General features: G+C 39.4%; 1 protein-coding gene across 1 annotated transcript in view; it reads left to right on the top strand.

The window, feature by feature from the left end:
* Positions 1-26,061, top strand: part of lig1 (ligase I, DNA, ATP-dependent) — a 151,028-nt gene that overhangs the window by 84,074 nt on the left and 40,893 nt on the right. Inside the window, exons 20-22 of the mRNA XM_020941232.2 lie at positions 14,560-14,631; positions 22,717-22,861; positions 25,426-25,508. Coding sequence (XP_020796891.2) covers positions 14,560-14,631; positions 22,717-22,861; positions 25,426-25,508 — 300 coding nt within the window. The remainder of the gene's footprint in view (positions 1-14,559; positions 14,632-22,716; positions 22,862-25,425; positions 25,509-26,061) is intronic.

Genomic DNA, 26,061 nt, shown 5'->3' with positions numbered 1-26,061 from the left:
TGAGTTTATTTATACAGAAGATTGTAATGAATAATCTGCTGCAGTGTAGAACTTGTACAGTAGTGTTGGGAAACATTTGGTTTGATCTGCGCAGTGAATTGTGAGATACCACATAACCCTTTACCACTGGTTAGGAACCTTCTGAGCTTCTTACACTAAAGGAGCTATGAAAGGAAGCATAAATTCTCCTTTCCTTACTCCTTCCTAACTTCACTGATCAATTCAGATGGTCCTTGTCATGGCTGACGATGATGTACGTCCGGGTCAGTGATAAGGAAAGGAACTTCCTAAGCACATTTAACCATTTTCAGATGCATCCAAGGACTTAAACGAGGTAGGAGACAAAAGAGAAGATGAGGAGCGAAGGATAAGAGGAAAAAGACTAGGACAAAAAGATGAGAAGAAATAGTGAGGGACACAACAAAAGTAACAAGGGTTTGGAAAAAAGGAGAGGATGCGACAAGGAGAGAGGAAATGGGCTAGGAGACAAAAGGGACGATGAGGAGACGAGGAAAGGTTGAAAGGAAATAACGAGACTCTAGACACTGGGAGCCTGAGGAGGGACTGATAATAGAAGAGAATGATCCTGGAGATGGATACGTACAGAGTGAGCGCTCAGATGGACAGAGGAAGGGGACTGAAGCAGATTACAAATGTCACACAGGACCTGATTGAAATAACTGCTTCTCTGGGTCAAACCAGTCACTTTAAAAAGAATTATAGAGCAAATCCTGTATACGTCTTCAAATACCTTTTAAAATAACAGATTATATTACACTATTTTCTGATCTATGTTATAATGTTCATTGCAAACACACCTGGAGTTGTGTTTTGTTCCAATCCAATCCACAATTTCCAAAGTGCTGCACAAATACATAATAATAGCAATAATAAAATGATCAACTAAACTACTAAAATAATCATACTAGTCTCAAAATAAAAAACTAGTCAAATAAAATAAGCGCAAAATCATAGAATAGCAATAAAACCAATAAAAATACATAAAAAATAAATAAAAAGCACAGATTACCACACAACTCACGCGGTGTTAAAAGAAATGGAATAAAAGTGGGTCTTAAGACGAGACTTAAAACTTTCCACTGTGGGGGCTGTTCGAACATGGAGTGGCAGAGCGTTCCAGAGTTTAGGCCCGACCACAGAGAAGGTCCTGTCCCCCCTGGTTTTAAGTCTTGTTTTAGGCACCAAGAGCTGGAGCAGGACCTCGGACTTCAGAGCGCACGCGGGGGTGTAAATTTGGATGAGGTCCGAGACATAGTGTGGGACCAGTCAAGGCTTTAAAAACAAACGATAAAATCTTTAAATCAATTCTAAAATTAACAGGAAGCCAGTGCAAAGACGCAAGGATTGGGGTAATGTGCTCTCTCCTTTCTGTTCCCGTTAAAAGTCACGCTGCAGAGTTTTGGACGAACTGTAGTCAGTAAAGTGCGTTTTGTGAGATGTCAGAATAAAGCGCGTTACAGTCGTCCAGGCGTGATGAAATAACAGTGTATATAACTTGTTTAAAAAATTTAAAAGATAAAAAAGGTTTAACTTTAGATAAAAGTCGCAAATGATCTAAACTTGATTTTAAACACCATTGATCTGCTTGTCAAACTTAAAATCACTGTCTAAGGTGACTCCAAGGTTGGTGACTGTGGGACGAACATCATTTTTGAGGTGTCCCACATCAGTGAGGGTAACTGCTGGCCCCAAACAGTATCATCTAAGTCTTTTTTTTCATTCAGTTTTAAAAGGTTTTACACACAAACCCTGTATTTTTAGACTGAGCTCTTCTCTGAAACTGAAAACTCTCTGTTCCACCATGTCATACAGGAAGTGCTACACTGTGTTTTTAAACTCCATACACCTTCACTAGAATCATTTGTATAATTTCAGCCTTGAAATCGCTGATCTCTACTGAACGGAAGGTAGAAGGTAGCTATTACATGACATCACGAGGTGGAACTGAGCATTTTAAGCTTTGGAGGTGTAGACAGACTAATAATAAAGGGTTACTCAAACATGTGTGAATGAAATAAAACACTCCAAAAAACTCCAGGTCTGTTTTTGAAGAGGTAACAACATTTTAACATGGCTTAAAGCTCACAAGAGTATTATTTTACAGTATATTATTGTATATATACATCACAGTAGTCTATATTTCACAGGCATTTTCTCATGAGCAGGCTAAAAATCTGAATTATAGCGCTAATCCTCTATAAGCCTGACCCAAGTCTTGAGATATTACTTCTAAAATCACTAAGCATTGTTTCGTTGCTGCAGCTTGTTAAAAAGTTTTCATCATAATTACTGTAGCGTAACCATAGATCACAGTAGTCTATTTATGGGTTTCAGCTTCCTCTTCTGTGCAGCATTTTGATAAATTTTCTCTTATTTTTCCACGTAATATTTTGTTTTAAAATGTTAATCGCTATGGCAACGGTCCTAGAGTCTCATCATTGTGAAACCCATGAAGCATCTGTTACGCCAATGATGGTGGTTCAGCTCTCTGCTTTCATGCCTGGATTTGAAGATGACCCTTAGGAAAAAAGTAATTGCCAGGAATAAAAATGGATTTGTGATCTGGTCCCTTTTATTGATGGGGTATTTTGGTGATACTTTTGTGTAATACAGCTCTATGTGCAAACACTTTTGCCAGTTTCTTTTGCCAGTTTCCCCATTACAGTTAGTGGAATGTTAGTTATAATTTGTAGTAGAGATGACAAAATGAGAGGATATGAGATTGAGTTCACGAGAACGAGACAAGACAAGATTTTAACATAATTCGTAATATATACATTTCTCGATTTAGGTTCCAATTTTGGCCTCACAGTTTATTTATTTGATTTCATATTTTTCTTTTGTTTTGGCTCTGTTCTAGTACTGCTTTTCGGAACTGTAAGAGCTGTAACTCGCCAATATGTAACTTTTTTTTTTTCGTCCAATCCGAATGTAAACACTTGGGGAAAAAAAATCTCCTGACAATCTCACAATCTTCTGGTAATTTTGAGATCTCATGGCACGAGAACATGTACCATCCCTATATAACATTAGAGATGTAAAATATTGTGACATCGTATCTTCAAAAGTCTCAATAATATCGTGGACCATCACAATATATCAAATTACAGGTTTCTTTGCTTAAATTCATTCAGATTCATTGTGATGTTGCAACATTAGCTAAAAACAGAACCCCATACCATGATCCTTTGCTCTGTTTCAGTCCAGTATGTTATTATTAAGCACTTTTAAATCTTATTTATTTGGATTATGATGAGAGAAAAGAAGTACATTCACAGTTTCGTTAGCCTCCACAAAATATTGCAATAAATATTGAACCATGAGATGCATATCGTGACTATCGTATCGAGAGATTTGGATATCTTTACACTCTACTCATTATGTTCCTGATTGATTCAACCAATTAGAGCGAACTTTCAGAATCTGTGTTTTGTAACCATAGAACAGCTTTGTAAAAATACAGATAGTCATATTATGAGACGTTTTAGACCAACATTGGCGAAGCTGAATTACGTGTCTGGGGTGAAGGAAGTCTGGGAGTCCCTGCTTAGACTGCTGCACCCGCGACCCAGCCCCAGATAAGCGGAAGAAAATGGATGGATGGTTTTGGACCAACATTGGCCAGTAATCGTCTCATTACACCAATTTATAGACCAAAAAGCGATATCACCTGAACAGATATCAAATGATGTCTCATCTACCAATATTTTCTATGATATATCTGATACTAGTATAATATCACAACATTATATAGACCAATAATATTTAATATAGATGAGGGGCAGGTAGAGTTTTTTTGTAATTCAGTGAGATCTTGGGTGTAGTTACATATATAAAAATTCTCATGTTCAACACCTGAGACTTTACCTTTGAGATATAAGGTTAAGCTACACTTTTATTGTCATTTTATAGGGAAATTAGTCCTCTGCATTTGACCCGTCCTTCCATGTCTCTGTCCATGTCAGGAGCAGTTGGACCCATCACCAGATCTTGAGCTAGTTTTGGTCAGGACGATCTTAGCTGGAGGATTTAACCTACTGTGCGTGTTTTGGGTTGATGGTGAAACTGGAGGAACCCCACCCAGACACAGAGATTACATGAAACTCCACACAGAAATAGGGAATGGAACCAGGAACATTCTTACTGTGAAGCGTGAATGCTTGCCGCTGAGCCACTGTGCGATGTACAATGTAAACAATAAGGAAAACTCTCTTCTTTTCTCCTTATGTGGTAGTATGACATCATCACATCCTAGAATCTGAAAACCACCAAACACAGAAGGACAATTTTAGAAAAGACTACACTGCGCACTATTTCTACAGTACCATTTGCTGTCTCACTAAATTGCAATAGCACCTTGAGGGGGAATACTGTGATATTACATTTGTATTTTTCCTAACAGAAAGCACCCTGTCTCTATCCTCACAGCGCTTCTCTATTAGCAGAAAACCTTTTGAACCAAACCAATAACAATAATTAGCTTCGTCCTTTTCCTCCTGTTTTTTCTGACCACTCCAAAATGAGGCGCAGAGATGAAATGCGAGATCAGATGTTATCCTGATGGTTTTGGAGCCAGATCTGTCACCTGCTTGTTTCTGTGGAGATGTCATTGCTCTGCCTAGAATGTTACACAGAATTACATTATACAGCTCTACATTTATTCAATTAGTTTATAGCTGAAAAATACCTAGAAAAAAATAGGCATTCTGACTGTGATTGGGGTCGCCTCTCTACAGATCTGACCTGTAACTTGGTCTGGTTTGGTCAGACAGAAAAGACAGAGAGGTTTAATGCCACACTGTGAAATATTCCAGACAAAGCAATAACATCTCCATGGAGCTGAAGTTACACAATGCAGTTTTATGCAAGTCGTAAACAAATACTTTATTGAATATGCTGTACCTGATTTTTATTGTCTTGAAAACACAAACATCAGAAATAATTAATATTAAACAGTTTGCAAAGTTATTCCTCACTTACCTTATGCATTTCGAGCATTGTTTCCCAAAGACTGGGAGATTTTTTATTTTTTTTGGGGGGGGTCGCCTTGTCACGATCTGCATGTCGATCGGCAATATACATATGCATACATGTTCACGCACCCCCCGATCCTCACTTTTTTGGCAGCACTGCCTTACATAATCAGTTTTCTGTGGGAAACACTGATTACTGTATTTCCTTGTTTAAAACTTGAGTACCGTATTTTTCGGACTATAAGGTGCACTTAAAATCCCTTAATTTCCTGAAAAATTGACAGTGCGCCTTTATAATTTTGTGCATCTTATGTATTAATTTGGTTGCGCTTACTGATCTTGAAGCCGTTTTTTACATTGTGTCCTTTAGTCTGACAGACGTTGACCACATCAGCGCGTAAGGAGTGAGCTATTTATGCAATAGTTTATGCAAATAAGCCATGTGGTTTTAAGTTTGGTTTCTGTAAAATGTAAACAAATGTGCACAAAGCTGCATTAAACACATTATTACTCAATCTATATTTGAGTCCTCTTTGTAGGAAATAAAAAAGTCTCAAGTGTCATTCGTTTGTTTCATGGAAAGCGCCTTATAGTCTGAAAAATAAGGTAATACTAATTGTTCAGAGACACACGATCACTCAGTCAACAACAAAATATCCTCATTAATGTTCAATAATGGTCACCAATTTATTTTATAATTTACAAATAATGTCTATTGACTTGGGTCGCGAAGATTTGTGACTTTTCAAATATGGGTCCCCTGAAAAAAGTTTGGGAAACCCTGATTTAGAGCATCCTAATTATTCACCCTAAGTTTTTATGTGCTTTTCACAACTTTCACAGACCAGAGCGGAGTTTTGCTGTAACGGTAAAGCTAACAACTAGCATGCTAACAGTACACTTCCTGATTATTTGACAGTAAAATGCTTTATAATGATATACAAACAGCAGCAAACTTATTTTAACCTCAAGAGCTGCTTATACAATAGATCTGTGCTGTGGCAAGACAGATTTTATGCAAATTGTTTGAAGAAAAAATCAGATAGAGGCCCCTTTTACTATAGAAAACTTTCCTGTCTATCATTGCAGATGTAAACGCAGATTGTTGTTTTAACAGACTAATGAACAAATCTTAAAGGAGCTGTACCTGATTTTTACTGTCTGTTTTTTACTTTCTTAACAGTTTGCAGTGGTCTAAGCATCCTAATTATTCACAGCAATGAGTTTATGAGCACTTTTCACAACTTTCAGACACCAGAATGAAGGCTTGCTGTCACTGTAATGTTAACAACTATCATGCTAACACACACTTTCTAAATATCTGTCAATAAACTGCTATATAATTAGATGCAGACAGCACAAAGCAGGCTTATTCTGACCTAAACAATATATCTGTAATGAGAAAAAATATATTTTGCTCAAACATGAGGGAAAAAAATACAAAACTGGGTAGTCTAACAGTTCTTTATTAATAGAAAACCTTTGAAACAAACCAGTAACAATCACTAGCCTTGTCCTCCTCTTTTCTTCTGTTTTTCCTGACCACTCCACATTCACACAGATTCTCCCGATGGTTTTGGAGTCAGATTTGTTTAGCTCGGTGGAGGAGCCTCGTTTGAGTCTTTGTTGTGATTGTGTTGAGCTTCTGGCAGCCACACTAGCACACACTGTTCCTGCAGGAGAGCCAGATAATGCAGCTAATTATGACATTAGCGAGAGGAAGAAGAAATAATTTTTGGGGTTTTTAGATTTCACTGTCTTGGGAATAAAGAGGAGATTTTTGTGAACAAATTTATAGTGTTTTTTTAATAGAAACTTGCACAGAAAATAATAAATTGTGTGTCACGATACAGAAATTTCAAACTATGTCAATACTAATGAATAGACTTGATACTCAGTACTGATTTTATGCGACAATGAAAACAAAAACACTCACAGTCACACATTTAGACAATAGAATGCGATTTTCAACATTAAATTAAATGGTAGTACTTTCTTTTCTATTTCTATGTGGCCTTATATCTGTGTCATCCCTCAGTGAGCGTATACTAGTCTATGTGCTTTTATACTTGTTCTGATACAGCTCAAGAGCATTCTAAAAACATCCAGGAAAGACCAATTTCTGTACTGTCAATGCGACTTAGTATTGATGCTTGCTCAAAGAAGGATCTAGTCTCAATAGTTCAAAAGTTTTAGTATCTGATCTGACTTTTGACAACCCTATTTTACCATGAAATATTTAAAAGGTAAATTCGCAGATGTTGAACCTGATCATTTCTATCAGCGACTAGACCCAAGAACTCATTGGATTTCAACAAAATCTCCAGTTAAACATTATTCATTTTCAACAGCCGGTTTCACTTTGTAGAAACCGTCTGACCTCACAGCGTTGGAATTTGTTCGCTCGATGGTAGGCGGGTACTTTTTTTAAATTTAACCAATCGCTGCTATTTGTTCGTGACATATGTAATGTGCCGCAAACAGGGCTAACTGGTATATTAAACTTTTCCCAGATCCCGTAGGAAGGACAATAACGTCTGTCCCCTTGATAAAAATTCACCAGACATTCTCTTTGTTCCGGCTTTAAATCCTCGATCTCGGGAATCGTTGCAAACACAGAATGTATGGCTCTTCACTGATTGGCTGGTGCCCGAACTTGCACTTTCTGGGTTTTTGCGAACCGTCTACTAGTGTATTCTGATTCCTGACCTAGTCGCTCGCTGGAGAGAAATGAAATTGAGCGGAGACACTAGGTGGCGCCAGTCTGGCTAGTATAAAATATTCTTGTCCTATAGAATGTTGTGATGTCATCTGAAATGGAGCAGTAGGTAGATGTTGCACATTTGGTTGCCATAACTAAATGTACTGTAGTTCTGGCTTCTAAAACAAGTAAAGAAGCATTTTTTAAATTTTCTGGCCAAATGCTTTTCTTCTTGGAGAAGTTCTTGCTTTGTGTGTTATTAAACCTATATATTCATTTAGACCAAACCAGACCAAGTTACATGTCAGAGCTGTGGATAGGTGACTCCACTCAGTCAGAACACCTGTTTTTCTAGGTATTTCTGAGCTATAAAACCAACTGTAATTGAATAAATGTGAGGTAGAGCTGTTTAGTGTCATATTGTGGAACATTCCAGGCACAGCAATGATGTATCCATAGAAACAAGCAGGTGATGAATCCTCCACCAGAAAAGTTTCATAGTGCATGTTTAAAATAGGAAGATGCAAAGTTCTACACAAAATACAGGCACAAGGAACAATTTTTTTGTTGAAAGTAGATGGTATTGTATATATACTTGTATACTTATACTTATAATACTTGGGGTATTAAAAGGTAACATGGTGATCTATATATGTTCTGTGTCAGCAGTTATTTCTTTGAAAACGCTGTATTCGCCGAAAACAATGTATTAACATGTTTTATAAGTTTCCCTTTTTCGTCGCTCTCAGTCAAAAGTCACTCCCCCTTCAGAGCGCTATCACATGACAGAGTGCGTTTTGCTAATGAAACTACTGCCCGTCGCGTCACGTTTGTGGAGTTGTAGTTTATTTTGTATTATGTTTTTGTATATTTATGGAGAATTGTCATGTGGGAGCATGGGTGGCGTAGGTTTGTGGGCGGAGTCTTGGACAGAATCTAACAGCTAAGGAGGACTGAGAGAGATTGCTAAATTACTCAAATATGCATGGATGACATCTAAAACCACAGACATGTTTGGATGAGGGAACAACATTATAACACATTAGAAAGCTCCAAAAATAAATCTTTAAATAAATCTATTGGGAATATGTGAAGGGTGAGGACACAAACTGATCCAGAAATGTGTATATAACTGGTTTTTGTGTTTTTCTAATTCTGAGGTGGTTCGGTGGTTAGTACATGTGGTCAATTTTTATCATAGTTTTATAGTAGTGGAAGTCAATGGTAAAAAGTATCAAGAAGAAAATGATAAAAAATACAGGAAACAGTGATTTCTAAAACCAAATATACTACCTTTTGTCATTAACACAGGAAAAAAATAACACCCACTCTTTAAAAATGTCTGACCAGTTTTCCACATAAGCCACAGCCTCTTTATATTGTTTTGGTAATAGCATAGGTAATAGGTTTTGTTTAGATAGTTCATTATGCTCTTGTGAGTTAAAGAGGCACGCTGTAAGTTTTCATTTGGAGGGTTTGAAACGTCGTCCTTGGAGATGTTGTTTTGCCTGAAGTGTTCCACAAAATGGCAGAAAAACTTGGCGATCTCCATGGAGACAAGTCTGTGACACCACCAGATTTTGGCAGTAAAAACACTCGCAATTGAATAAATGAAAGATTAGAAATTTTTTACACCAAAATGTGCAACAGACGAAGCAATAACATTTTTCAGTAGAGTGAAGTCAAAACTGAAATAACAGGTCTGTTCATAAGAATCCAAAATATCCATCTACAGTAATAGTTTTCATGATGTTTTTATTATTTTAATTAAAGATGGCATTAGCATAATTAGTTGATTTAAAGGGCCCATATTATGCTATTTTGTGATCTGTGTTGTAATGTTGTTTCCTCATCACAAACCTACCTGTTCCACTTTATGATGTCATGTGGTAATACAGGAAGTGCTCCACTGCATTTTTAAACACACCTTCACTAGAATCATCTGGATAATTTCAGCCTTGGAATTGGCAATCTCTACTAAACTAAAGGTAAAAGGAGCTGTTCAAACTACCATTTCATGAAATCACAATGTGGAAAAGGGCAACTTTGGAGATGCAAACAGACTAATCTTGCAGGTGTACTCAGACTTGTCTGAATGAAATAAAACACAACTCCAGGTTTGTTTTTGAGGAAGTAACATCATTCTAAGGGGCCGTCCACACAACAACGCCTTTTGGTCAAAACAGAGAAGTTCGTATTCGTTTTGGTCTTTCCTCCACATGGAGCTGGCGTTTCGGCCGGCGAAAACTGAGTTTTTTGAGAACAGGTTCCAGAGTGGAGAAATCTGAGAATGCCGACGTCACGTTGTCATGTGGACAAGCAAACTGCAGCTTTTGGAAAACGATTACATCACGATTCCGTCATCGCCAGGGTCCTCTAATGCAGCGAAGCCCGCAGCCCTCGAATTCGCCTCCGCTCACCGCAAGAGTGTGGCCGAAATGGGACAGGTGTAGCCTACTGAGCCACTCCCATCACCCAGCAGCCGAGACACGCTGCTAGCTCCAATACTAACAACACACACCATAGAATATGCACACGGATCAATAACAAAGACTACGTTTACACTGAAACGAATCCGCGTATCACCATATCAGAAACGATCTGCGTCCGCAAGCCTTCCCTATCCACACAGCTTTGAGCATATTTGTTTGTTTTACAGAAACAAAGCTTTAAACCACATGGCTAATTTGTATAAACTCAGCGCTTAAAAAACAGCTCTCTATTATGCACTGATGCAGTTCAGCTTCTGTCGGACTAGAGGACACGACTCAGTGGAATATATGAGTTCTTTCTGTGACTTATGTTTAACTTTTGCAAAACAAAACAGCTATATTTCTGGGATACATCTAAAATAGGCTAAATTACCTTAAAGTTAAAAAACGGTGATGAGACAAGCATCATTAAACATTATTATCATTGTTAACAGCGCCACATACAGGTGTGGCATATGTATTACCTTGTTTTCACTCAGTGCTCCGTTGTTGTGGACGTGAATATTTACTGATCCGGTACGTGTGTGGACGCAAATTTTTTTCAGCCCGCAAAGAAAAAAATCCAGGAGGGTTGTCGTGTGGACGTAGTCTAACATGGCTAAAAGCTCACAAGTGTCCATTTTGCGTAATATAGGCCCTTCAAGTACTGTATGTAATTATTTCAGAGCTAATCGGTGAAAACTAAAGATTTAATGGGAGTGAAAGTAAATGGGGTGACACGGGGCATGTTTAAATGGCCGTGCCCTCGTTTAATTTCATGTATAAATTAGGTTATAAGTTGTCTAAAAAATATCTCATTATATTAAAACAAAAGCAAGAATTGTTGTGAATTGTTCGTATGAAACAGATGTAGCTGGTGGGGCCGCAGCGTCACTGACTCGGATTGGAAACGCATTTATTTGTTATGGAGCTGAAATTGAATGGCAGCAGGTCAGAACTGTGAAAAAGTGTGTTTGATTTTAACATGGAGGCCACAGAGGAGACTGAGGAGAGATGTAATAAGGCAGAGCTCAGACAGACTGGTGTAAACAAGAGGGAGAGGGGAAGGGATGGAGAGATGAGGGCTGGAGAGATGAAGGGAGGTCAGAGGAAGGAGAGAGAGAGGGAGGAAAATAAAGAAGAGAGGAAATGAGAAGGGGGAGAGATGAAGAACAGGGAGCAGAGACGAAGAGAGATGAGGGAGAGAAAGAGAAAAAAGGGGAAGCCAGAGGAAGGGTGGAGAGATTAGGGGAGGAGAGAGTGAAAGAAAGGGACGGATGAGGGGACTGTGGAACATTCCAGGCAGAGCAACAACATCTCCATCGAAACAAGCAGGTGATGGACCCCTAACCAAAAAGTTACACAATGTACCTTTAACATAACTCCCTCTCCCTTCATCTGCGTGAGTTTTCCCAAAACCAAAAAGTCCACTAAGGCTCCTGGTATTCCCATCCCAGGACTAACCAAACCCAGCCCTGCTTCGCTTCAGAAATTTGACAAAATCAGGACCTGGCAAAGAGAGAAGTACCAGAACTAAGCCAAGTAAGGGCCTGTTTACATGTGAACGCTTGCGGGTAAAAACGGCACTATTTTATCAGAAATGCCTTTCGTTTAGACAGTGACAGCGTTTTTGGGGCTTAAAAATGCAAAAATCTGAAACCACCCTCCAGAGTGGAAAAGTTGAATATGCTCCGCTGTTGCGTTTCCGTCTACACTGCCAAAGACGCTAAACTCTGGTCAGATCTGCTCACGTCACGCACGCGTTTATGTCACATACATCACCACCTAGTCGCCTGGCATGCATACACAATCCAATTCCACACACTTTTGCGTCACCGTCATCACGCAGATATCCTTTCGAAAATGCTCGTCTAAATAAAAATAAAAAGTGAAGACACGACCCCACTTTTGCGTCTTCTGTTCAGACCATCATCATATAAACGTAGCCTGAAATGCAAAAATAAGACATACATTAAGCCGTATTTAAAGGTGCACTGTGCAAATAATGGCAGTGTTAAGATTTTCTGTTGTAACTTTAAAGCTGCACTGTGGAACTTTTCACCTGCTTGCTTCTATGGATATGTCCTTGCTCTTACTGGAATTTTCCACAGTATGACATTAAACAACTCGACCTTATATTTATTCATTCACAGGTGCAGGTTTTATAGCTCAAAAATACCTAGAAAAACAGGCATTTTGACTGTGAGCGGGCTTGCCTCTCCACAGACCTGACATGTAACTTGGTCTGGTTCGGTCTCCATGAAGATAGAAAGGTTGGCATTTCCATACTGTGAAACATTCTAGACAAAGCAGACTGACCCTCAACCAGAAAAGTTACACAATGCAGCTTTAAGTGTTTACCATCAGAAATAAACCCAAGCTTCAGTCTGAGAAATGATGTCTAAATTATACAAACTTTTCAGTAATCATAACATTCTTTTCCTTTTCAAGTCTTCGTGCTTTTTTTTTTTTTCTTCTTCTTCTTTCACGAAATTACTGCAATTTAGTCTGTTTTAAGTTTCTATAATTGTGCTGCGTGTCCTTTTATAGTTATACAAACAGCGTTACGAATGTGGAAGTATTAAACATTTAAAAACTGAGCAGAGAATCCTATTTTAAGTTTAATTACTCTAACTGAAAGAAGAGCGAAAGATAAAGGTTTTCAAAGTGTGATTTTGATTTTGTAAGTTTTTAATTACTTCACCACAGAGTAAAGATAGCCACTGATTACACCATTGTTCTTTTAAGGGCTGTAATTCAGAGAGGGACCGAGGGAAGTGTCTGAATGTCGATGGGACCATAATTTTAGCAGAAAATACTTGACCTTAGTTTTGAAAGACCAAATTTTCTTATTACTTTATTGTTCTTTAGTGAAAAACGAGCGTGTCGAATTTTAGTTAAATCTACTATGAGCAGTTTTTGGTACTTTTATGTTGATTGAAGTCCAGTATTACATAAAATTGACTCTTTAAACTTTAAGCCATGTAATAATGCTGTTACCTCATCCAAAATACACCTGGAGTTGTTTTGTTTCATTCTCACATGTTTGAGTAACCTTTTATTATTAGTCTGTCTACATCTCCAAAGCTCAAAATGCTCAGTTCCACCTTGTGATGTCATGAAGCGGTAGTTTTCAAGTCAGCACCTCCCTATAACCTTTAATTCAGTAGAGGTTGGGAATTCCAGGGCTGAAATGATCCAAATGATTCTAGTGAAGGTGTATTGAGAGCACAGGATGTTTTCTGTCTTAGTGTTTTCTGTCTTAGACCCCGTTTACACTGAAACGAATCCGCGCATCACCGTATTGGAAACTATCTGCGTCCACACACGTCATTTCTATATCCTCAATTCTTTCCACAGCTTCCACACAGCTTTGAGCGTATGTGTTTACGTTTAACAGAAACACAACTTAAAACCGCATGGCTAATTTGCATAAACCGAGCGCTCAAGAAACAGTTCACTGTTGTGCACTGATGTGGTTCAGCTTCTGACTGACTAAAGGACACGACAAATATGAGTGTTCTTTTTGTGACAGAGGGGTGTTCTGCTGATGGTGAGTCTGTTCTGTGCTTCTGTCGTGTTGGAGATGATTAATGTGAAAGTTTTCGGAAATTATACATCTGCAGGTCGTACACATAGACCGTATATATGAATATATTCTAGCCTCTTAGCGTTTTGACGGTGAATTACTTCGTGGTACGTAGACCTACATCAGCGTATCAGTGTTTTCAGGCGTCCACACAGTGCCGGATCAGATCTGTGCTCAGATCAATTTGTGGGAGCTGGCAACACCAGATCGTTCCGTCTCTGGAGCCATTTTCAGTCGTATTAGTGTGGACGAACACTCGGCAACGAAACGAACAACAAAAACGGCTTGAATGCGTACTAGTGTGGATGGGGCCTAAGAGAAGAACTCAACCTAACTATGCAGGGTTTGTGCGTTAAGCTTGTGTGAATGAAACAAAACACAACTGTTGTATGCTGTATGCTTTTGATGAGGAAATTGTAACATAGATCAGAAAATAGAGTGTAATATGGACCCTTTAAAGCCTTAAAAATGTGAAAAACAGAACAGAATGTGAAAAAAATTGAAGAACCGGACAGAAAATGTGAAAAACAGAACAGAAAGTCTATCAGTGTTCCAAAGTTCTTCCTGATTTATCTTGTGCATTCAGGGCGTTCTGATTATTCACTATGATGAGTTTATAAGCATTTTTCACAACCTTCAGAGACCAGTGCAACTAACATGCTAATGGTGTACTTCTTGCTGACTTATTTGAACAAGAGCTGCTTTTACAATATATCTGGTAAATGGCTTCTGTGAGTCAGGCCTGTATAATAATAATAATTATTGTACTTTAATGTTATAATTGTTTTGTGTTTCTCTCTGCAGGATGTGGATGCCTCTGAAATCAAAGTCCAAGTTTGTGTTTACGCATTTGACCTGCTCTACCTGAACGGAGAGGTGAGTCCGGTTACCCTTCCTCCCTCTCCTCTCCTCCCCATAGCCTCATCCTCTCCTCCACTCCTTTTCTCCTTTCACTCTCCACCCCTATCTCCCCTGCCTTTATTTTTCTCACCCTTCCTCTCTTCTCCCCTCTCCTCTTCCCTCCTACCCCTTTCTCCCAAATCTTTCTAGCCTCCCTCTTTCTTCTTCCTCTTTCCTCCCCCTCTGCCTCAACTCACCCATATCTCTTCTTTTACCTCTCTTCCATCTCCCTTTTTCTAACTCCTTCTCTCCCTCCTCTTCTTTCCCTCTCCTTCTTCCCAGTCTCCCCCTTCTTCTCCAGTCTTTACCCCTCGCTGTCTCTGTCCTTCTTCCTCCCTTCTTCTCTCCCTGTCTTCCTGTCTCCTACTCACCCCTTCCTTCCCTCTCTTTATTTTCCTCTCCATTCTCCGCACTCCTCCGTTCTCCCTCTCCGTTTTTATCTCCCCCTCTCCTTCCCCGTCTCCCAGCTCTCTCTCCCACTTTCCCTTCTCTCCTTATTTCGTACTCTTTTCTTCATGCTCCCTCCTCTCCTTCTCTCCTCTCTGTCTCTCCTCTCTCTCCTCTCTTCCTCTCCCCTCCCCCCTCCTACCCTCTTCTCTTACATCCTTCTAGCCTCCCTCTTTCTGCCTACTCTTCCCCCTCTTCTCTCTCTCCTCTTTCCCTCTCCCCTTCCATCCGTCGTCACCCATATCTCTTATTTTACCTCTGTTCCCTCTCCCCGTCTCCCTTCTTCCAACTCCTCCTCTTCTATTCTTTCCCTCTCCTTCTCTCCATTCTCCCCCATCCTTCTCGTCTTTACCCCTCTCTTTCTCTATCCTCGTTTCACCCCTCTCTACCCCTCTTCCTCTCTCTTCTCCTCCTCTCCTCTCCCAATCTTTCTCTCCTTTCTCTGTACTCTTCCTCTCCTCCCTCCCCCTCCCTTCCTCCTCCCCTCCCTCTCTCCTGTTTATTGTTTACAGCCCTCCTCTCTCTGTCGTTCCGATGAGAGGAGATCCGTTGGTGAATGACAATGACTCAGTTTGAAGCAGGCTGATTGTAGCTCTCATTTAAATGCCTATGCAGTGTGAGCAGCGAGAGAGACAGCTGCTCCAAACACGTCTAAAAACCATCCACCCACCTCCACCCAAACCAGCAAATATTATACAAAAGACATGCACTCAACCAACCTGTGACTCAAAACTCTGCATACACACTCCTTATGACTGCATTGTGCTGTATTTAGTGTCAGTTTTTTGGGATCTGATACCGATACCGCGGTGTCTGAAGAAGTAGACTCAAGCTGCTCAGTTGCGTACAGTTTAAAAGCAAAATATAAAAGGTGTCTCCAAAGAAAATCTGTAAGAAAATTAGATTTTTAGGACTTGAAGTATTAGGCAAATGTGTAATATAATTTTGAATATTTTGTGTATTGTTCAAAATGTTTTAAACTCTCAAAAAGTAGAGCAATTCTTAACTTAATTTCCACTACTTCTCAACGCTAAAACTACCAGAGGAGAGGGTCAAAGGAGAAGAGGATGCAGAGGAGAGAGTCAGGTGGAGTAGAGGATGAAGAGGAAAGGGTAAAAGGAGTGGAGGATGCAGAGGGAGGGGTCAGAGAATCAGGAAAGGGTTAGAGGAACAGAAGATGCAGAGGAGGGGAGATGATGATGCAGAGGAGAAAGAGAAGAGTCCGATAGAGAAGGGGAGAGGGTAAGATAGAGTAGAGGATGCATAGGAGAGGGTTAGATTGAGCAGAGGAGCGGGTCAGATAGAGCAGAGGAGAAGGTTAGAGGAGAAGAGGCAGATAGAGAATGGGAGAGGGTAAGATGCAGAGGAGAGCAGAAGATGATGCAGAAGAGTAGGTCAGAGGGAGCTGAGGATGAAAAGGAGAGCGTCACATGGAGCAGAGGATGTGGAGGAGAGGGTCAGAGAATCAGAGGAAAGGGTTAGAGGAGCAGAAGATGCAGAGGAGGGAAGATGATGATGTAGAGGAGAGAGTTAGAGGGGAAGAGTAGAGGATCAGATGGAGAAGGGGAGAGGGTAAGATGCAGAGGGTCAGAGAGGTCAGAGGAAGCTGAGGATGGAGAGAATGCAGAGGGTCAGAGGATGAAGAGAATGCAGAGGGTCAGAGGATGGAGAGAATGCAGAGGGTCAGAGGTTGAAGAGGATGCGAAGGAGAGGGTCAAATGGAGCAGAGGATGTGGAGGAATGGGTCAAAGGAGCAGGCGAGGCAGAGGAGAGGGTCTGATGGACCAGATTATGAAGAGGAGAGGGTCAGAAAATCAGAGGAAAGGGTTAGAGGAACAGAAGATGCAGAGGAGGGGAGATGATGATGCAAAGGAGAGGGTTAGAGGAGAAGAGTAAAGGGTCAGATGGAGAAGGGGAGAGGGTAAAATGCGGAGGAGAGCAGAAGACGATGCAGAGAAGCGGGTCAGAGAGAGGTGAGGATGAAAAGGAGAGGGTCACATGGAGCAGAGGTTGCAGAGGAGAGGGTCAGATGAAGTAGAGGATGCAGGAGAGAGGTTTCAGAGAATCAGAGGAAAGGGTTAGAGGAACAGAAGATGCAGAGGAGAGGGTTAGAGGAGAAGAGTAGAGGGTCAGATGGAGTAGAGGATGCTGAGGAGAGGTTCGGAAAATCAGAGGAAAGTGTTAGAGGAACAGAAGATGCAGAGGAGGGGAGATGATGATGCAAAGGAGAGGGTTAGAGGAGAAGAGTAAAGGGTCAGATGGAGAAGGGGAGAGGGTAAAATGCAGAGGAGCGGGTTAGAGAGAGGTGAGGATGAAAAGGAGAGGGTTACATGGAGCAGAGGAAAGGTCAGAGGAGAGATCAGAGGGTAAGATGGAGCAGAGGATGCAGAGGAGAGGTCAGAAGGTCAGAGGAGCAGAGGATGTGCAGTGAGAGGGTCAGCTGGAGCAGAGGATGGAGTGGTCAGAGGAGCAGAGGCTGCAGACCGTTCTCATAATAGCCTGTAATAATGTGAAGTCTATTCTCCAAATATTATGTCCTTTATGCAAATCCAAATGAAGTTGTCGGCAGGTCCTGGAAGGTCTCTAGTTTAAAAAGCAACTCTTCAGCATTTCCTCATTGAATTGCTAAAAGTCAGACGATGCAAATGAGGCTGGATTTCCATAGACCTCGGTAATAATAGTTTTCCCAATTGACCAAAAGTAATTGACTCTATACAGTGGTCCCATTTGAGTGGTTTGGGGCCTAATAGGACTCTTTATGTAAATCTGACGCACTAATTTGTTGCAACTTAAGATGCTGATTTTCTGTATTGTTTATTTTCGAATATTAATTTAACGTCGTTGCTGAAATGGGGCCGCACTGTTGTAATCATCTTTTTCACTTTATTTGGTGAAAAGTTTAAATAGTAGAGACAGTTTTTTCAGTTCCAGTACTAATATGGATACTTTGGTTTTAAAGGTGCATTGTGAAACTTTTCTGGAGGAGGGTTTTCTCCATGGAGATGTTATTGCTTTGACTGGAATGTTTCACAGTATGGCTCAGTTCAGGTCAGATCTGTGAAGAGGCGACCCGCTCACTGTCAGAATGCCTGTTTTTTCTAGGTAATATTGAGCTATAAAACCACCTGTAATTACCTGGTCCCCAAAGGATTGACCAGGTTTTGTATTCACCCTGTGTGCTTGTGTGTGTCCGTGTGTCTGTCCACCCGCAATAATTCAGCCATTTATGCACCAAATTTGGTACGTGGGTCAAGCCCCTGTGCCAGATGCCGCAAAAAAAGTTTGGTGACGATCCAAGGTCATTTGAGGTCACACGGGTCACTTGAAAGGTCACGCGATTATAAAGGATAGGCAATTTCTGCAAATTCTGAACCATCTGCAGCCTAAAATATTCACCCAATCATCACACAAGTTGGCACACACATAACCAGGGTAAACTGGATGTTACAGGTTGAAACCGGTCAAGGTCACTTGAAGGTCAAGGTAACCAAGGTCAAAAATGCATTTTTGATCATAAGTCCGCGAAGGATCGAGCTAGAGCAACGGGAGTGTCTCAAAATCTCAGAAAAATTATTATCTATTTATAATTCTATGCATTTGTATAGTAAAATATTAATAGTTTTCCAGATAATCACTAATTATAACAGTTCCTTTCTCTTTCTGTGTCGTTAAAATTCTAATCGAAATGAAAATAATTTCCATTTCTTGTTTTTCTGGTGATACACAACACACTGATCTACAGTCACACAACTAACATATACGCAGCTCATGAAAAATGACATTTTGGTTACACACTAGTAAACACAGACATTGTGACCAATATCACACAAATGTTCATGGGCCTGTACAGATACACACATTACATTGTGGATATAATGATCATGTAATATGGGCTGGGCTCCTCATAAGCTGCTTCTGTGGTGATGAACTGACCCACCGATGCCTCATGGGGACCAGGTTGATATCTCTGATTGCGCTTGCTGAATAACTGTAAGGTAGAGCTGTTTAATGTCATACTGTGGAACATTCCAGGCAGAGCAGTGACAGATCCATAGAAACAAGCAGGTGGTGGACCCCCAACCAAAAAGTTTCACAGTGCACCTTTAAACACTCTTCTAATCTTGTCATCTTGGTGGAATCCTCGTCACATTTTCCACAAAAGTCCTGCAGTCTGTATTTATATTTTTCACCCAAACGAGACCATTATGAGCTCAGATTCGTCAAGGTCGCGCCCTCTTAGCATTTGTGAGAATCGGCCAGAAGTAATGAGCAATTCTGTTTTATCGTCTCAAATTTACTGTTGAAATGCATAATAGATTAGGTGGAATACAGTGGGATTGTAAAATGTGTGTCTGACGAGAGGAGATAAATCTGAAGCATAATTCTGTAGTGAGATTCTGTTTTCCTCGGTAATGTTTCAGTTCTGGGCTCATCCTGGTTTAGTCCAAGGTTCATCGCTGGTTTAATCAGGAGTCAAGTCCTTGTATAGTCCCTGCTAGGTTCTGGTTTAGTACAAGGTGTAGTTCAAGGTTTAGTCCCTGGTTTAGCCCTGATTTAATCTTTCATAGTCCTGGTTTTGTTCATGGTTTAGTCTTTGCATAGTCCTGATTTAGTTCCTGGTTTAGGACAAGGTTTAGTTTGTCTTTGCATAGTCCTGGTTTAGTTCCTGGTTTAGGACAAGGTTTAGGCCAAGGTTTAGTCTTTGAATAGTCCTGGTTAAGTCCCTGGTTTAGTTCCTGGTTTAGGACAAGGTTTAGGCCAAGGTTTAGTCTTTGAATAGTCCTGGTTGAGTCCCTGGTTTAGGCCAATGCTTAGGCCAAGGTTTAGTCTTTGCATAGTTCTGGTTTAGTCCCTGGTTTAGGCCAAGGTTTAGTCTTTGCATAGTCCTGGTTTAGGCCCAAGGTTTAGTCTTTGAATAGTCCTGGTTTAGTCCCTGGTTTAGGCCAATGCTTAGGCCAAGGTTTGAGTCTTTACATAGTCCTGGTTTAGTCCCTGGTTTAGTTGAAGATTTAGTATTTGCATAGTCCTGGTTTAGTCCCTGGTTTAGGCCAAGGTTTAGTCTTTACATAGTCCTGGTTTAGTCCCTGGTTGAGGCCAAGGTTTAGTCTTTGCATAGTCCTGGTTTAGTCCCTGGTTTAGTCCCTGTTTAGTCCCTGGTTTAGGCCAAGGCTTAGGTCAAGGTTTAGTCTTTACATAGTCCTGGTTTAGTCCGTGGTGTAGGCCAAGGTTTAGGCCAAGGTTTAGTCTTTTAGTCCTGATTTAATCTTTGCATAGTCCCTGGTTTAGTCCCTGGTTTAGTCCCTGGTTTAGTCCCTGTTTAGTCCCTGGTTTAGTCTTTGCATAGTCCTAATCACCCATATCACAACAGAAATGTGGTCCTGAGAGGATAGAAAACTGAAGTATAATTCTTTGTGAGATCCTGTTTTCCTCGGCCCTGTTTCAGTGGAGGAGGAAGAGGCGAGTTCTCCAGCCTGTGAGTCATTTGGAGAGGAGTCAGAGTCATTTATTAAAGTAGCCAAAAAGCCAAATCATTTTCATTTGTTTGTAATTAATGAATAAACAACAAGGTTTATGTGCCGCTAGGGGATTTGATAATCTTCTAGTGTAATTGATCTAATTAAAGGTGCACTTAGTAACTTATATATTATGCAAGGACAAGCAGGTGGCGGTTTGAACGCTTCGCCTGCCTCTCACCATGGAGATGTTATTGCTTTGCCTGAAATGTTCCATGGTATGACTTTAAACACATCCATCTAGCATTTATTCATTACAGGTGTTTCTGTCACTCAAAAATACAATAATTCCTTTTGTGAATCGGGGCGTCTCCACAGATCTGAACAACTGTAATGTAGCGTAGTGCTGTAACCTGCTTGTCTCCCTTGATACCTAAATACATTTATTCAGTAGACATTTCAAATTGCCGCTGAGTATTCTAAGATGAAAAAAGTAGATTTACCACTATAATCCAACCCCTGTAGAAATAATGTCTGGTACTCAAAACAAAGTACTCGTTTTGGAAAAAGTGGTATCAGTACATTCCTAGAAATTATTGCGACAGGCCTATTAGTCAGAATTTTTGGATTATTTGTTTTAACTCTATTCCAATGCTTTGTGCAAAAATTACAATTAGATATCATATTTTTCCATAATTGTTCATTTCTTAAAGACTTCTATTCCCCGTTTTGTGAATGTGTGTAGTATGGACAGAGGAGCTCATTCTCCACTCAAACAGTGAGAGATACAGGACTACTTTCATACTATAATACTCCCTACAACTGTACAACAACTCACCCTTATGTAACCGATAATACACCATAAAACTGCACAACAACTCACTCTTATGAAACAGATAATACTCCCTACAACTGTACAACATCTCACGCTTATGGAACAGATAATACTCCCTACAACTGTACAACATCTCACGCTTATGGAACAGATAATACTCCCTACAACTGTACAACAACTCACCCTTATGTAACAGAAATACTCCCTACAACTGACAACAACTCACTCTTATGAAAAGATAATACTCCCTACAACTGTACAACATCTCACGCTTATGGAACAGATAATACTCCCTACAACTGTACAACAACTCACATTTATGTAAACAGATAATACTCCCTACAACTGCACAATGCACCCTTATGAAACAGATAATACTCCGTACAACTGAACAACTCACCATTACGTAATAGATAATACTCCCTACAACTGTACAACAAGTCACCCTTATGGAACAGATATACTCCCTACAACTGTACAACAACTCACATTTATGTAAACAGATAATACTCCCTACAACTGTACAACAACTCACCCTTATGGAACAGATAATACTCCCTACAACTGCACAACAACTCACTCTTATGAAACAGATAATACTCCCTACAACTGTACAACATCTCACGCTTATGGAACAGATAATACTCCCTACAACTGTACAACAACTCACATTTATGTAAACAGATAATACTCCCTACAACTGCACAACGCACCCTTATGAAACAGATAATACTCCGTACAACTGAACAACTCACCATTACGTAATAGATAATACTCCCTACAACTGTACAACAAGTCACCCTTATGGAACAGATAATACTCCCTACAACTGTACAACAACTCACATTTATGTAAACAGATAATACTCCCTACAACTGTACAACAACTCACCCTTATGGAACAGATAATACTCCCTACAACTCATATTTATGTAGCAGATAACTCTACGTCCTGTCAATCATCATATCATCTTTATCGTGAGATTTTTTATGACTTATTTTCTATTTTATTTTGTCTTGTACATTTACATTATATAATTATGTCTTATTTGACACCTGTCTCTTGCTCTTTTTTGCTGCTTATTTAGAATTTATTATTAACATTTATATTTTTTACTCTTTGTTATTATAATATGAGCTACTGTGCCCAAATAATTTCCCTTGTGGATCAATAAAGTCCAAGTCTGGTTATAATCCTAAGCTGTGTCTCTAGTGTTTTCGTATCCTCTCCAGATGCTAGTTTGTCCTTGTCACTGTTCGGCTCGGGGCCGCTGTGGTGAAATGGTCTGTTTCTGTATTTTTATGTTTTTATTTCTGTTTTTTTCAGTCTTTGGTGAAGCAGCCGCTGTCTCGGCGACGGGCTCTGCTCCATGAGAGTTTTTCTGAAGTGGAAGGAGAGTTTGTTTTCGCCAAGTCCATCGACTCGGACAATACTGACACCATCGCGGAGTTCCTGGAGCAGTCTGTGAAAGGTGAGGGGAAAGAGGAGGAGAGCAGAGACTCATACAGATAAGTGTGCTCTCTCCTCTGAATAAATACAGATAACAGCGTTCACATGGGACTGTTAAAGGGACATCACAGGACCAGCTGGTCCTCAGACATGAACAACAGAAATAGAACTGTCCGAACCTCCCAAAGAATTAAAGAGACATCTGCGACACAAACACTTGATTATTTAAAGGTGTACTATGTAACTTTTTGGTTGGGGGTCCATCACCTTCTTGTTTCTATGGAGATGTCATTGCTCTGACTGGAATGTTCTACACTATGATATTAAACAGCTATACTTCACATTTAGTAAAATACAGGAGGTTTTACTGCTCAAAAACAGGCATTGTGACTGTTAGCAGGGTCACCTCTCCACAGATCTGACCTGTAACTTGTAGGGATGTAACAATAACCGAAATATCGTGATATCGTATCGTCAAAAGTCTCACAATAATATCGTGGGCTGTCACAATATATTGAATTACAAGTTCTGTAGCATCCAGTCGAACTGAGAAGGCCAGAACGGATGGTTAAATGACTTTTCATCTTTTCCTTGCCGTGTCATAGAACCAAAGTAAGAGCTAGACAGGAACAAAACAGGAATTACCACATGATTACCGTATCACGAGCTCATTACACAATTTAACCGTTATCCATATTTTAGCATTAATTCAGTACAAATTACAAGAAGCTCAAATATACATTTACAAATGAAACAAACCTTGTTCCCCTGTTGACTGTTGCTATTTTTAGGTTTTTTATCTAACTTTTCACTGTTTTTTTTAAAAAAAATGTTTTATTATTATTATTTTTATTAATGGTTTGTACAAGTCAATTACATTGGAAGCCAAATTGTTAAGAAAAATAGAGCACTTTTTGTACAAACACAATCTATGTTACTTGACATGACTTTTTTTTTTTTCCCCTCCCTTCTTAAATAAAAACACAGGAGTTAACAAATACACAAAAGAACCAAAAAACACTTATTATTTACTCATTATTTTTTTAAAACCTTGTCTCCTCTCCTTACTTCCTTTCTGTTAGACAACTAATTCAGGCAAAATCGGGTCTCAAAACAGTTATATATTGGATCCACTTCTGCCAAAACACATGAATATTTTTATTTTGAAGTCTCAGTGACATTGTATGTCTTTCCATCCGAAATATTTCATAAACAGTGTTTTACAACTCTTCAATTACTGGTACCTCAGTTTGAAGCCATTTTCTTGTCAATGTTTACTTTGCTGATAATAAAATAGGTATTTGTCTGCTACCGTAGTGACATTTGGGATCTCCTGGCCTAAGTACATATATATGAAGTCAAAGGGAACATTGAAGCCAAAATTTTTGTTTTTTCAACGTTAACATTGCTGTGTTTACTTTGCGTCTTTTGTGTATACCAGGCTAATGTTTTTACCATAACTTCCGCTCAGACAGGAAGTTACCAAAATAAAAGTGTATCCTTACTATTAAAAGCCAAGGACGATAAGAGCTAACTTGACCTTTACAAGTTCCCTAAATGTAATGTAATGTAATGTTGCTTAATTATAGTAGCAACAGCTTATAAACATCAGAAACTACATATCCCATGAAGAGATATATTTTTTACTTGAATTCTTTGGATTATGTCAGAAATATTTCATACCAAAATCTTATCAAAGTATTTTAAAAGCAAAAAAAAGTGTCCTATCTGCAATTATATTAACCTCAAATCAATAGCGCAACAAATATCGTACCGCGAGATGCATATCGAGATAATAACATACCGAGAGATTTGGATATCGCTACATCCCTGGTAACTTAGTCTTGTTTGGTCTCCATGAAGAGTTTAAAGGTTTAATACCATAACTGTGAAGCACTCCAGACAAAGCAATAATGTCTGCATGGAGAAAAGAATTTGATAGACCCTCCACCAGAAAAGTTACACAATACACCTTTAAAGCCACAGTATGTCACTTTACTACAAAAAGAAACATGTTTTTGGGGCCCAACTCATATTTGGATTAGAGAAAGATCCCTCTCTGCTTGTTTCTGTGGAATTGTTCCTTTGGTTGTAATATTCCACAGTATGGCATAAAACTGATTTGTCTCCATGTGGAATGTTTCGACGTATCGTTTTAACTTTCTACTTCCATGGAATCATGGAGATTCCAGAAAGTCACATAATGTACAATTTTTTTGTAAGAATTTTTGTTTAATTTGATATGGATAGTGCTAGACATAGACCGTATTATAGAAGTGGATTAAAGGAGTGTGACGTCATCCATGGTGTTCAGGCGCAACCAAATGAAGCCCATTGAGGGTAGCAGTTATTGTGGCTAATCTGCAACTAGGAACCACGTTTGGAAATCCCACTGTGAAACCAAAGAGCCAATCAGGAGTGAGACTGTTGAAGGTGCACGCCCCCTTCCACAGGGACCAAGTGCTTAACAACAACCCCACATTCTACCATTAACCATTTATTTCAGAATGGACATCTTTCAGCATTCACAGGTAGATTTCTTGCATAACAGTTTTACATATATACACTATACATTTTTCCCCCCAGATTCCTGTGAAGGTCTGATGGTGAAGACTCTGGAGAAGGATGCAACTTATGAAATTGCCAAAAGATCTCATAACTGGCTCAAGGTGAGTTTGTGTGACAATTAAAATGTGTATAAGTGACATAATATTCAATAATCTATAGTTACATACTAGCTTTGGAGAAGTAAACAGATTCATAATAAAGGGTTACTCAAACATGTGTGAATGAAAAGCACACAGGTGTGTTTTTGAGGAGGTACATTATATCATGACTTGGAGGCAATTTTGTGTAATATAGGATCTTTTTCACAAAAACTTCATAAAGTGGTACCGTTATTCAACCTCAAAAATGAGTGAAAGTGAGTCATAAAATTGTTGTGGAGCCAATCCCAAACAAATACAGATGGACTTTTTTTCAACCAAAATGTGATGAGACATGACTCAACTGAATACATTTTCTTTCAGGAGCTGGAAAACATTTATTCTTAAGTTTGTCTCCTGCATTTCCAAATTAAATAAATATTGACGAGTCAATGTTTTTTGCATCATTCGGTCTGTCACAATAATCACTATATCGTCACGATAATCACTATATCTTAATATATGAAAGCTGTAACAATATATTTATATATTTTGGGCCTCAGTATTTATTGTGGGC

This window comes from Boleophthalmus pectinirostris, unplaced genomic scaffold (genome assembly GCF_026225935.1).
Source record: "Boleophthalmus pectinirostris isolate CB_2022bp ecotype Guang Dong unplaced genomic scaffold, ASM2622593v1 HiC_scaffold_16, whole genome shotgun sequence".
NCBI classification, from domain to species: Eukaryota; Metazoa; Chordata; class Actinopteri; order Gobiiformes; family Gobiidae; genus Boleophthalmus; species Boleophthalmus pectinirostris.
The sequence above is the reverse complement of the archived record's forward strand: the minus strand, read 5'-3'. Positions and strand labels throughout refer to the sequence as shown.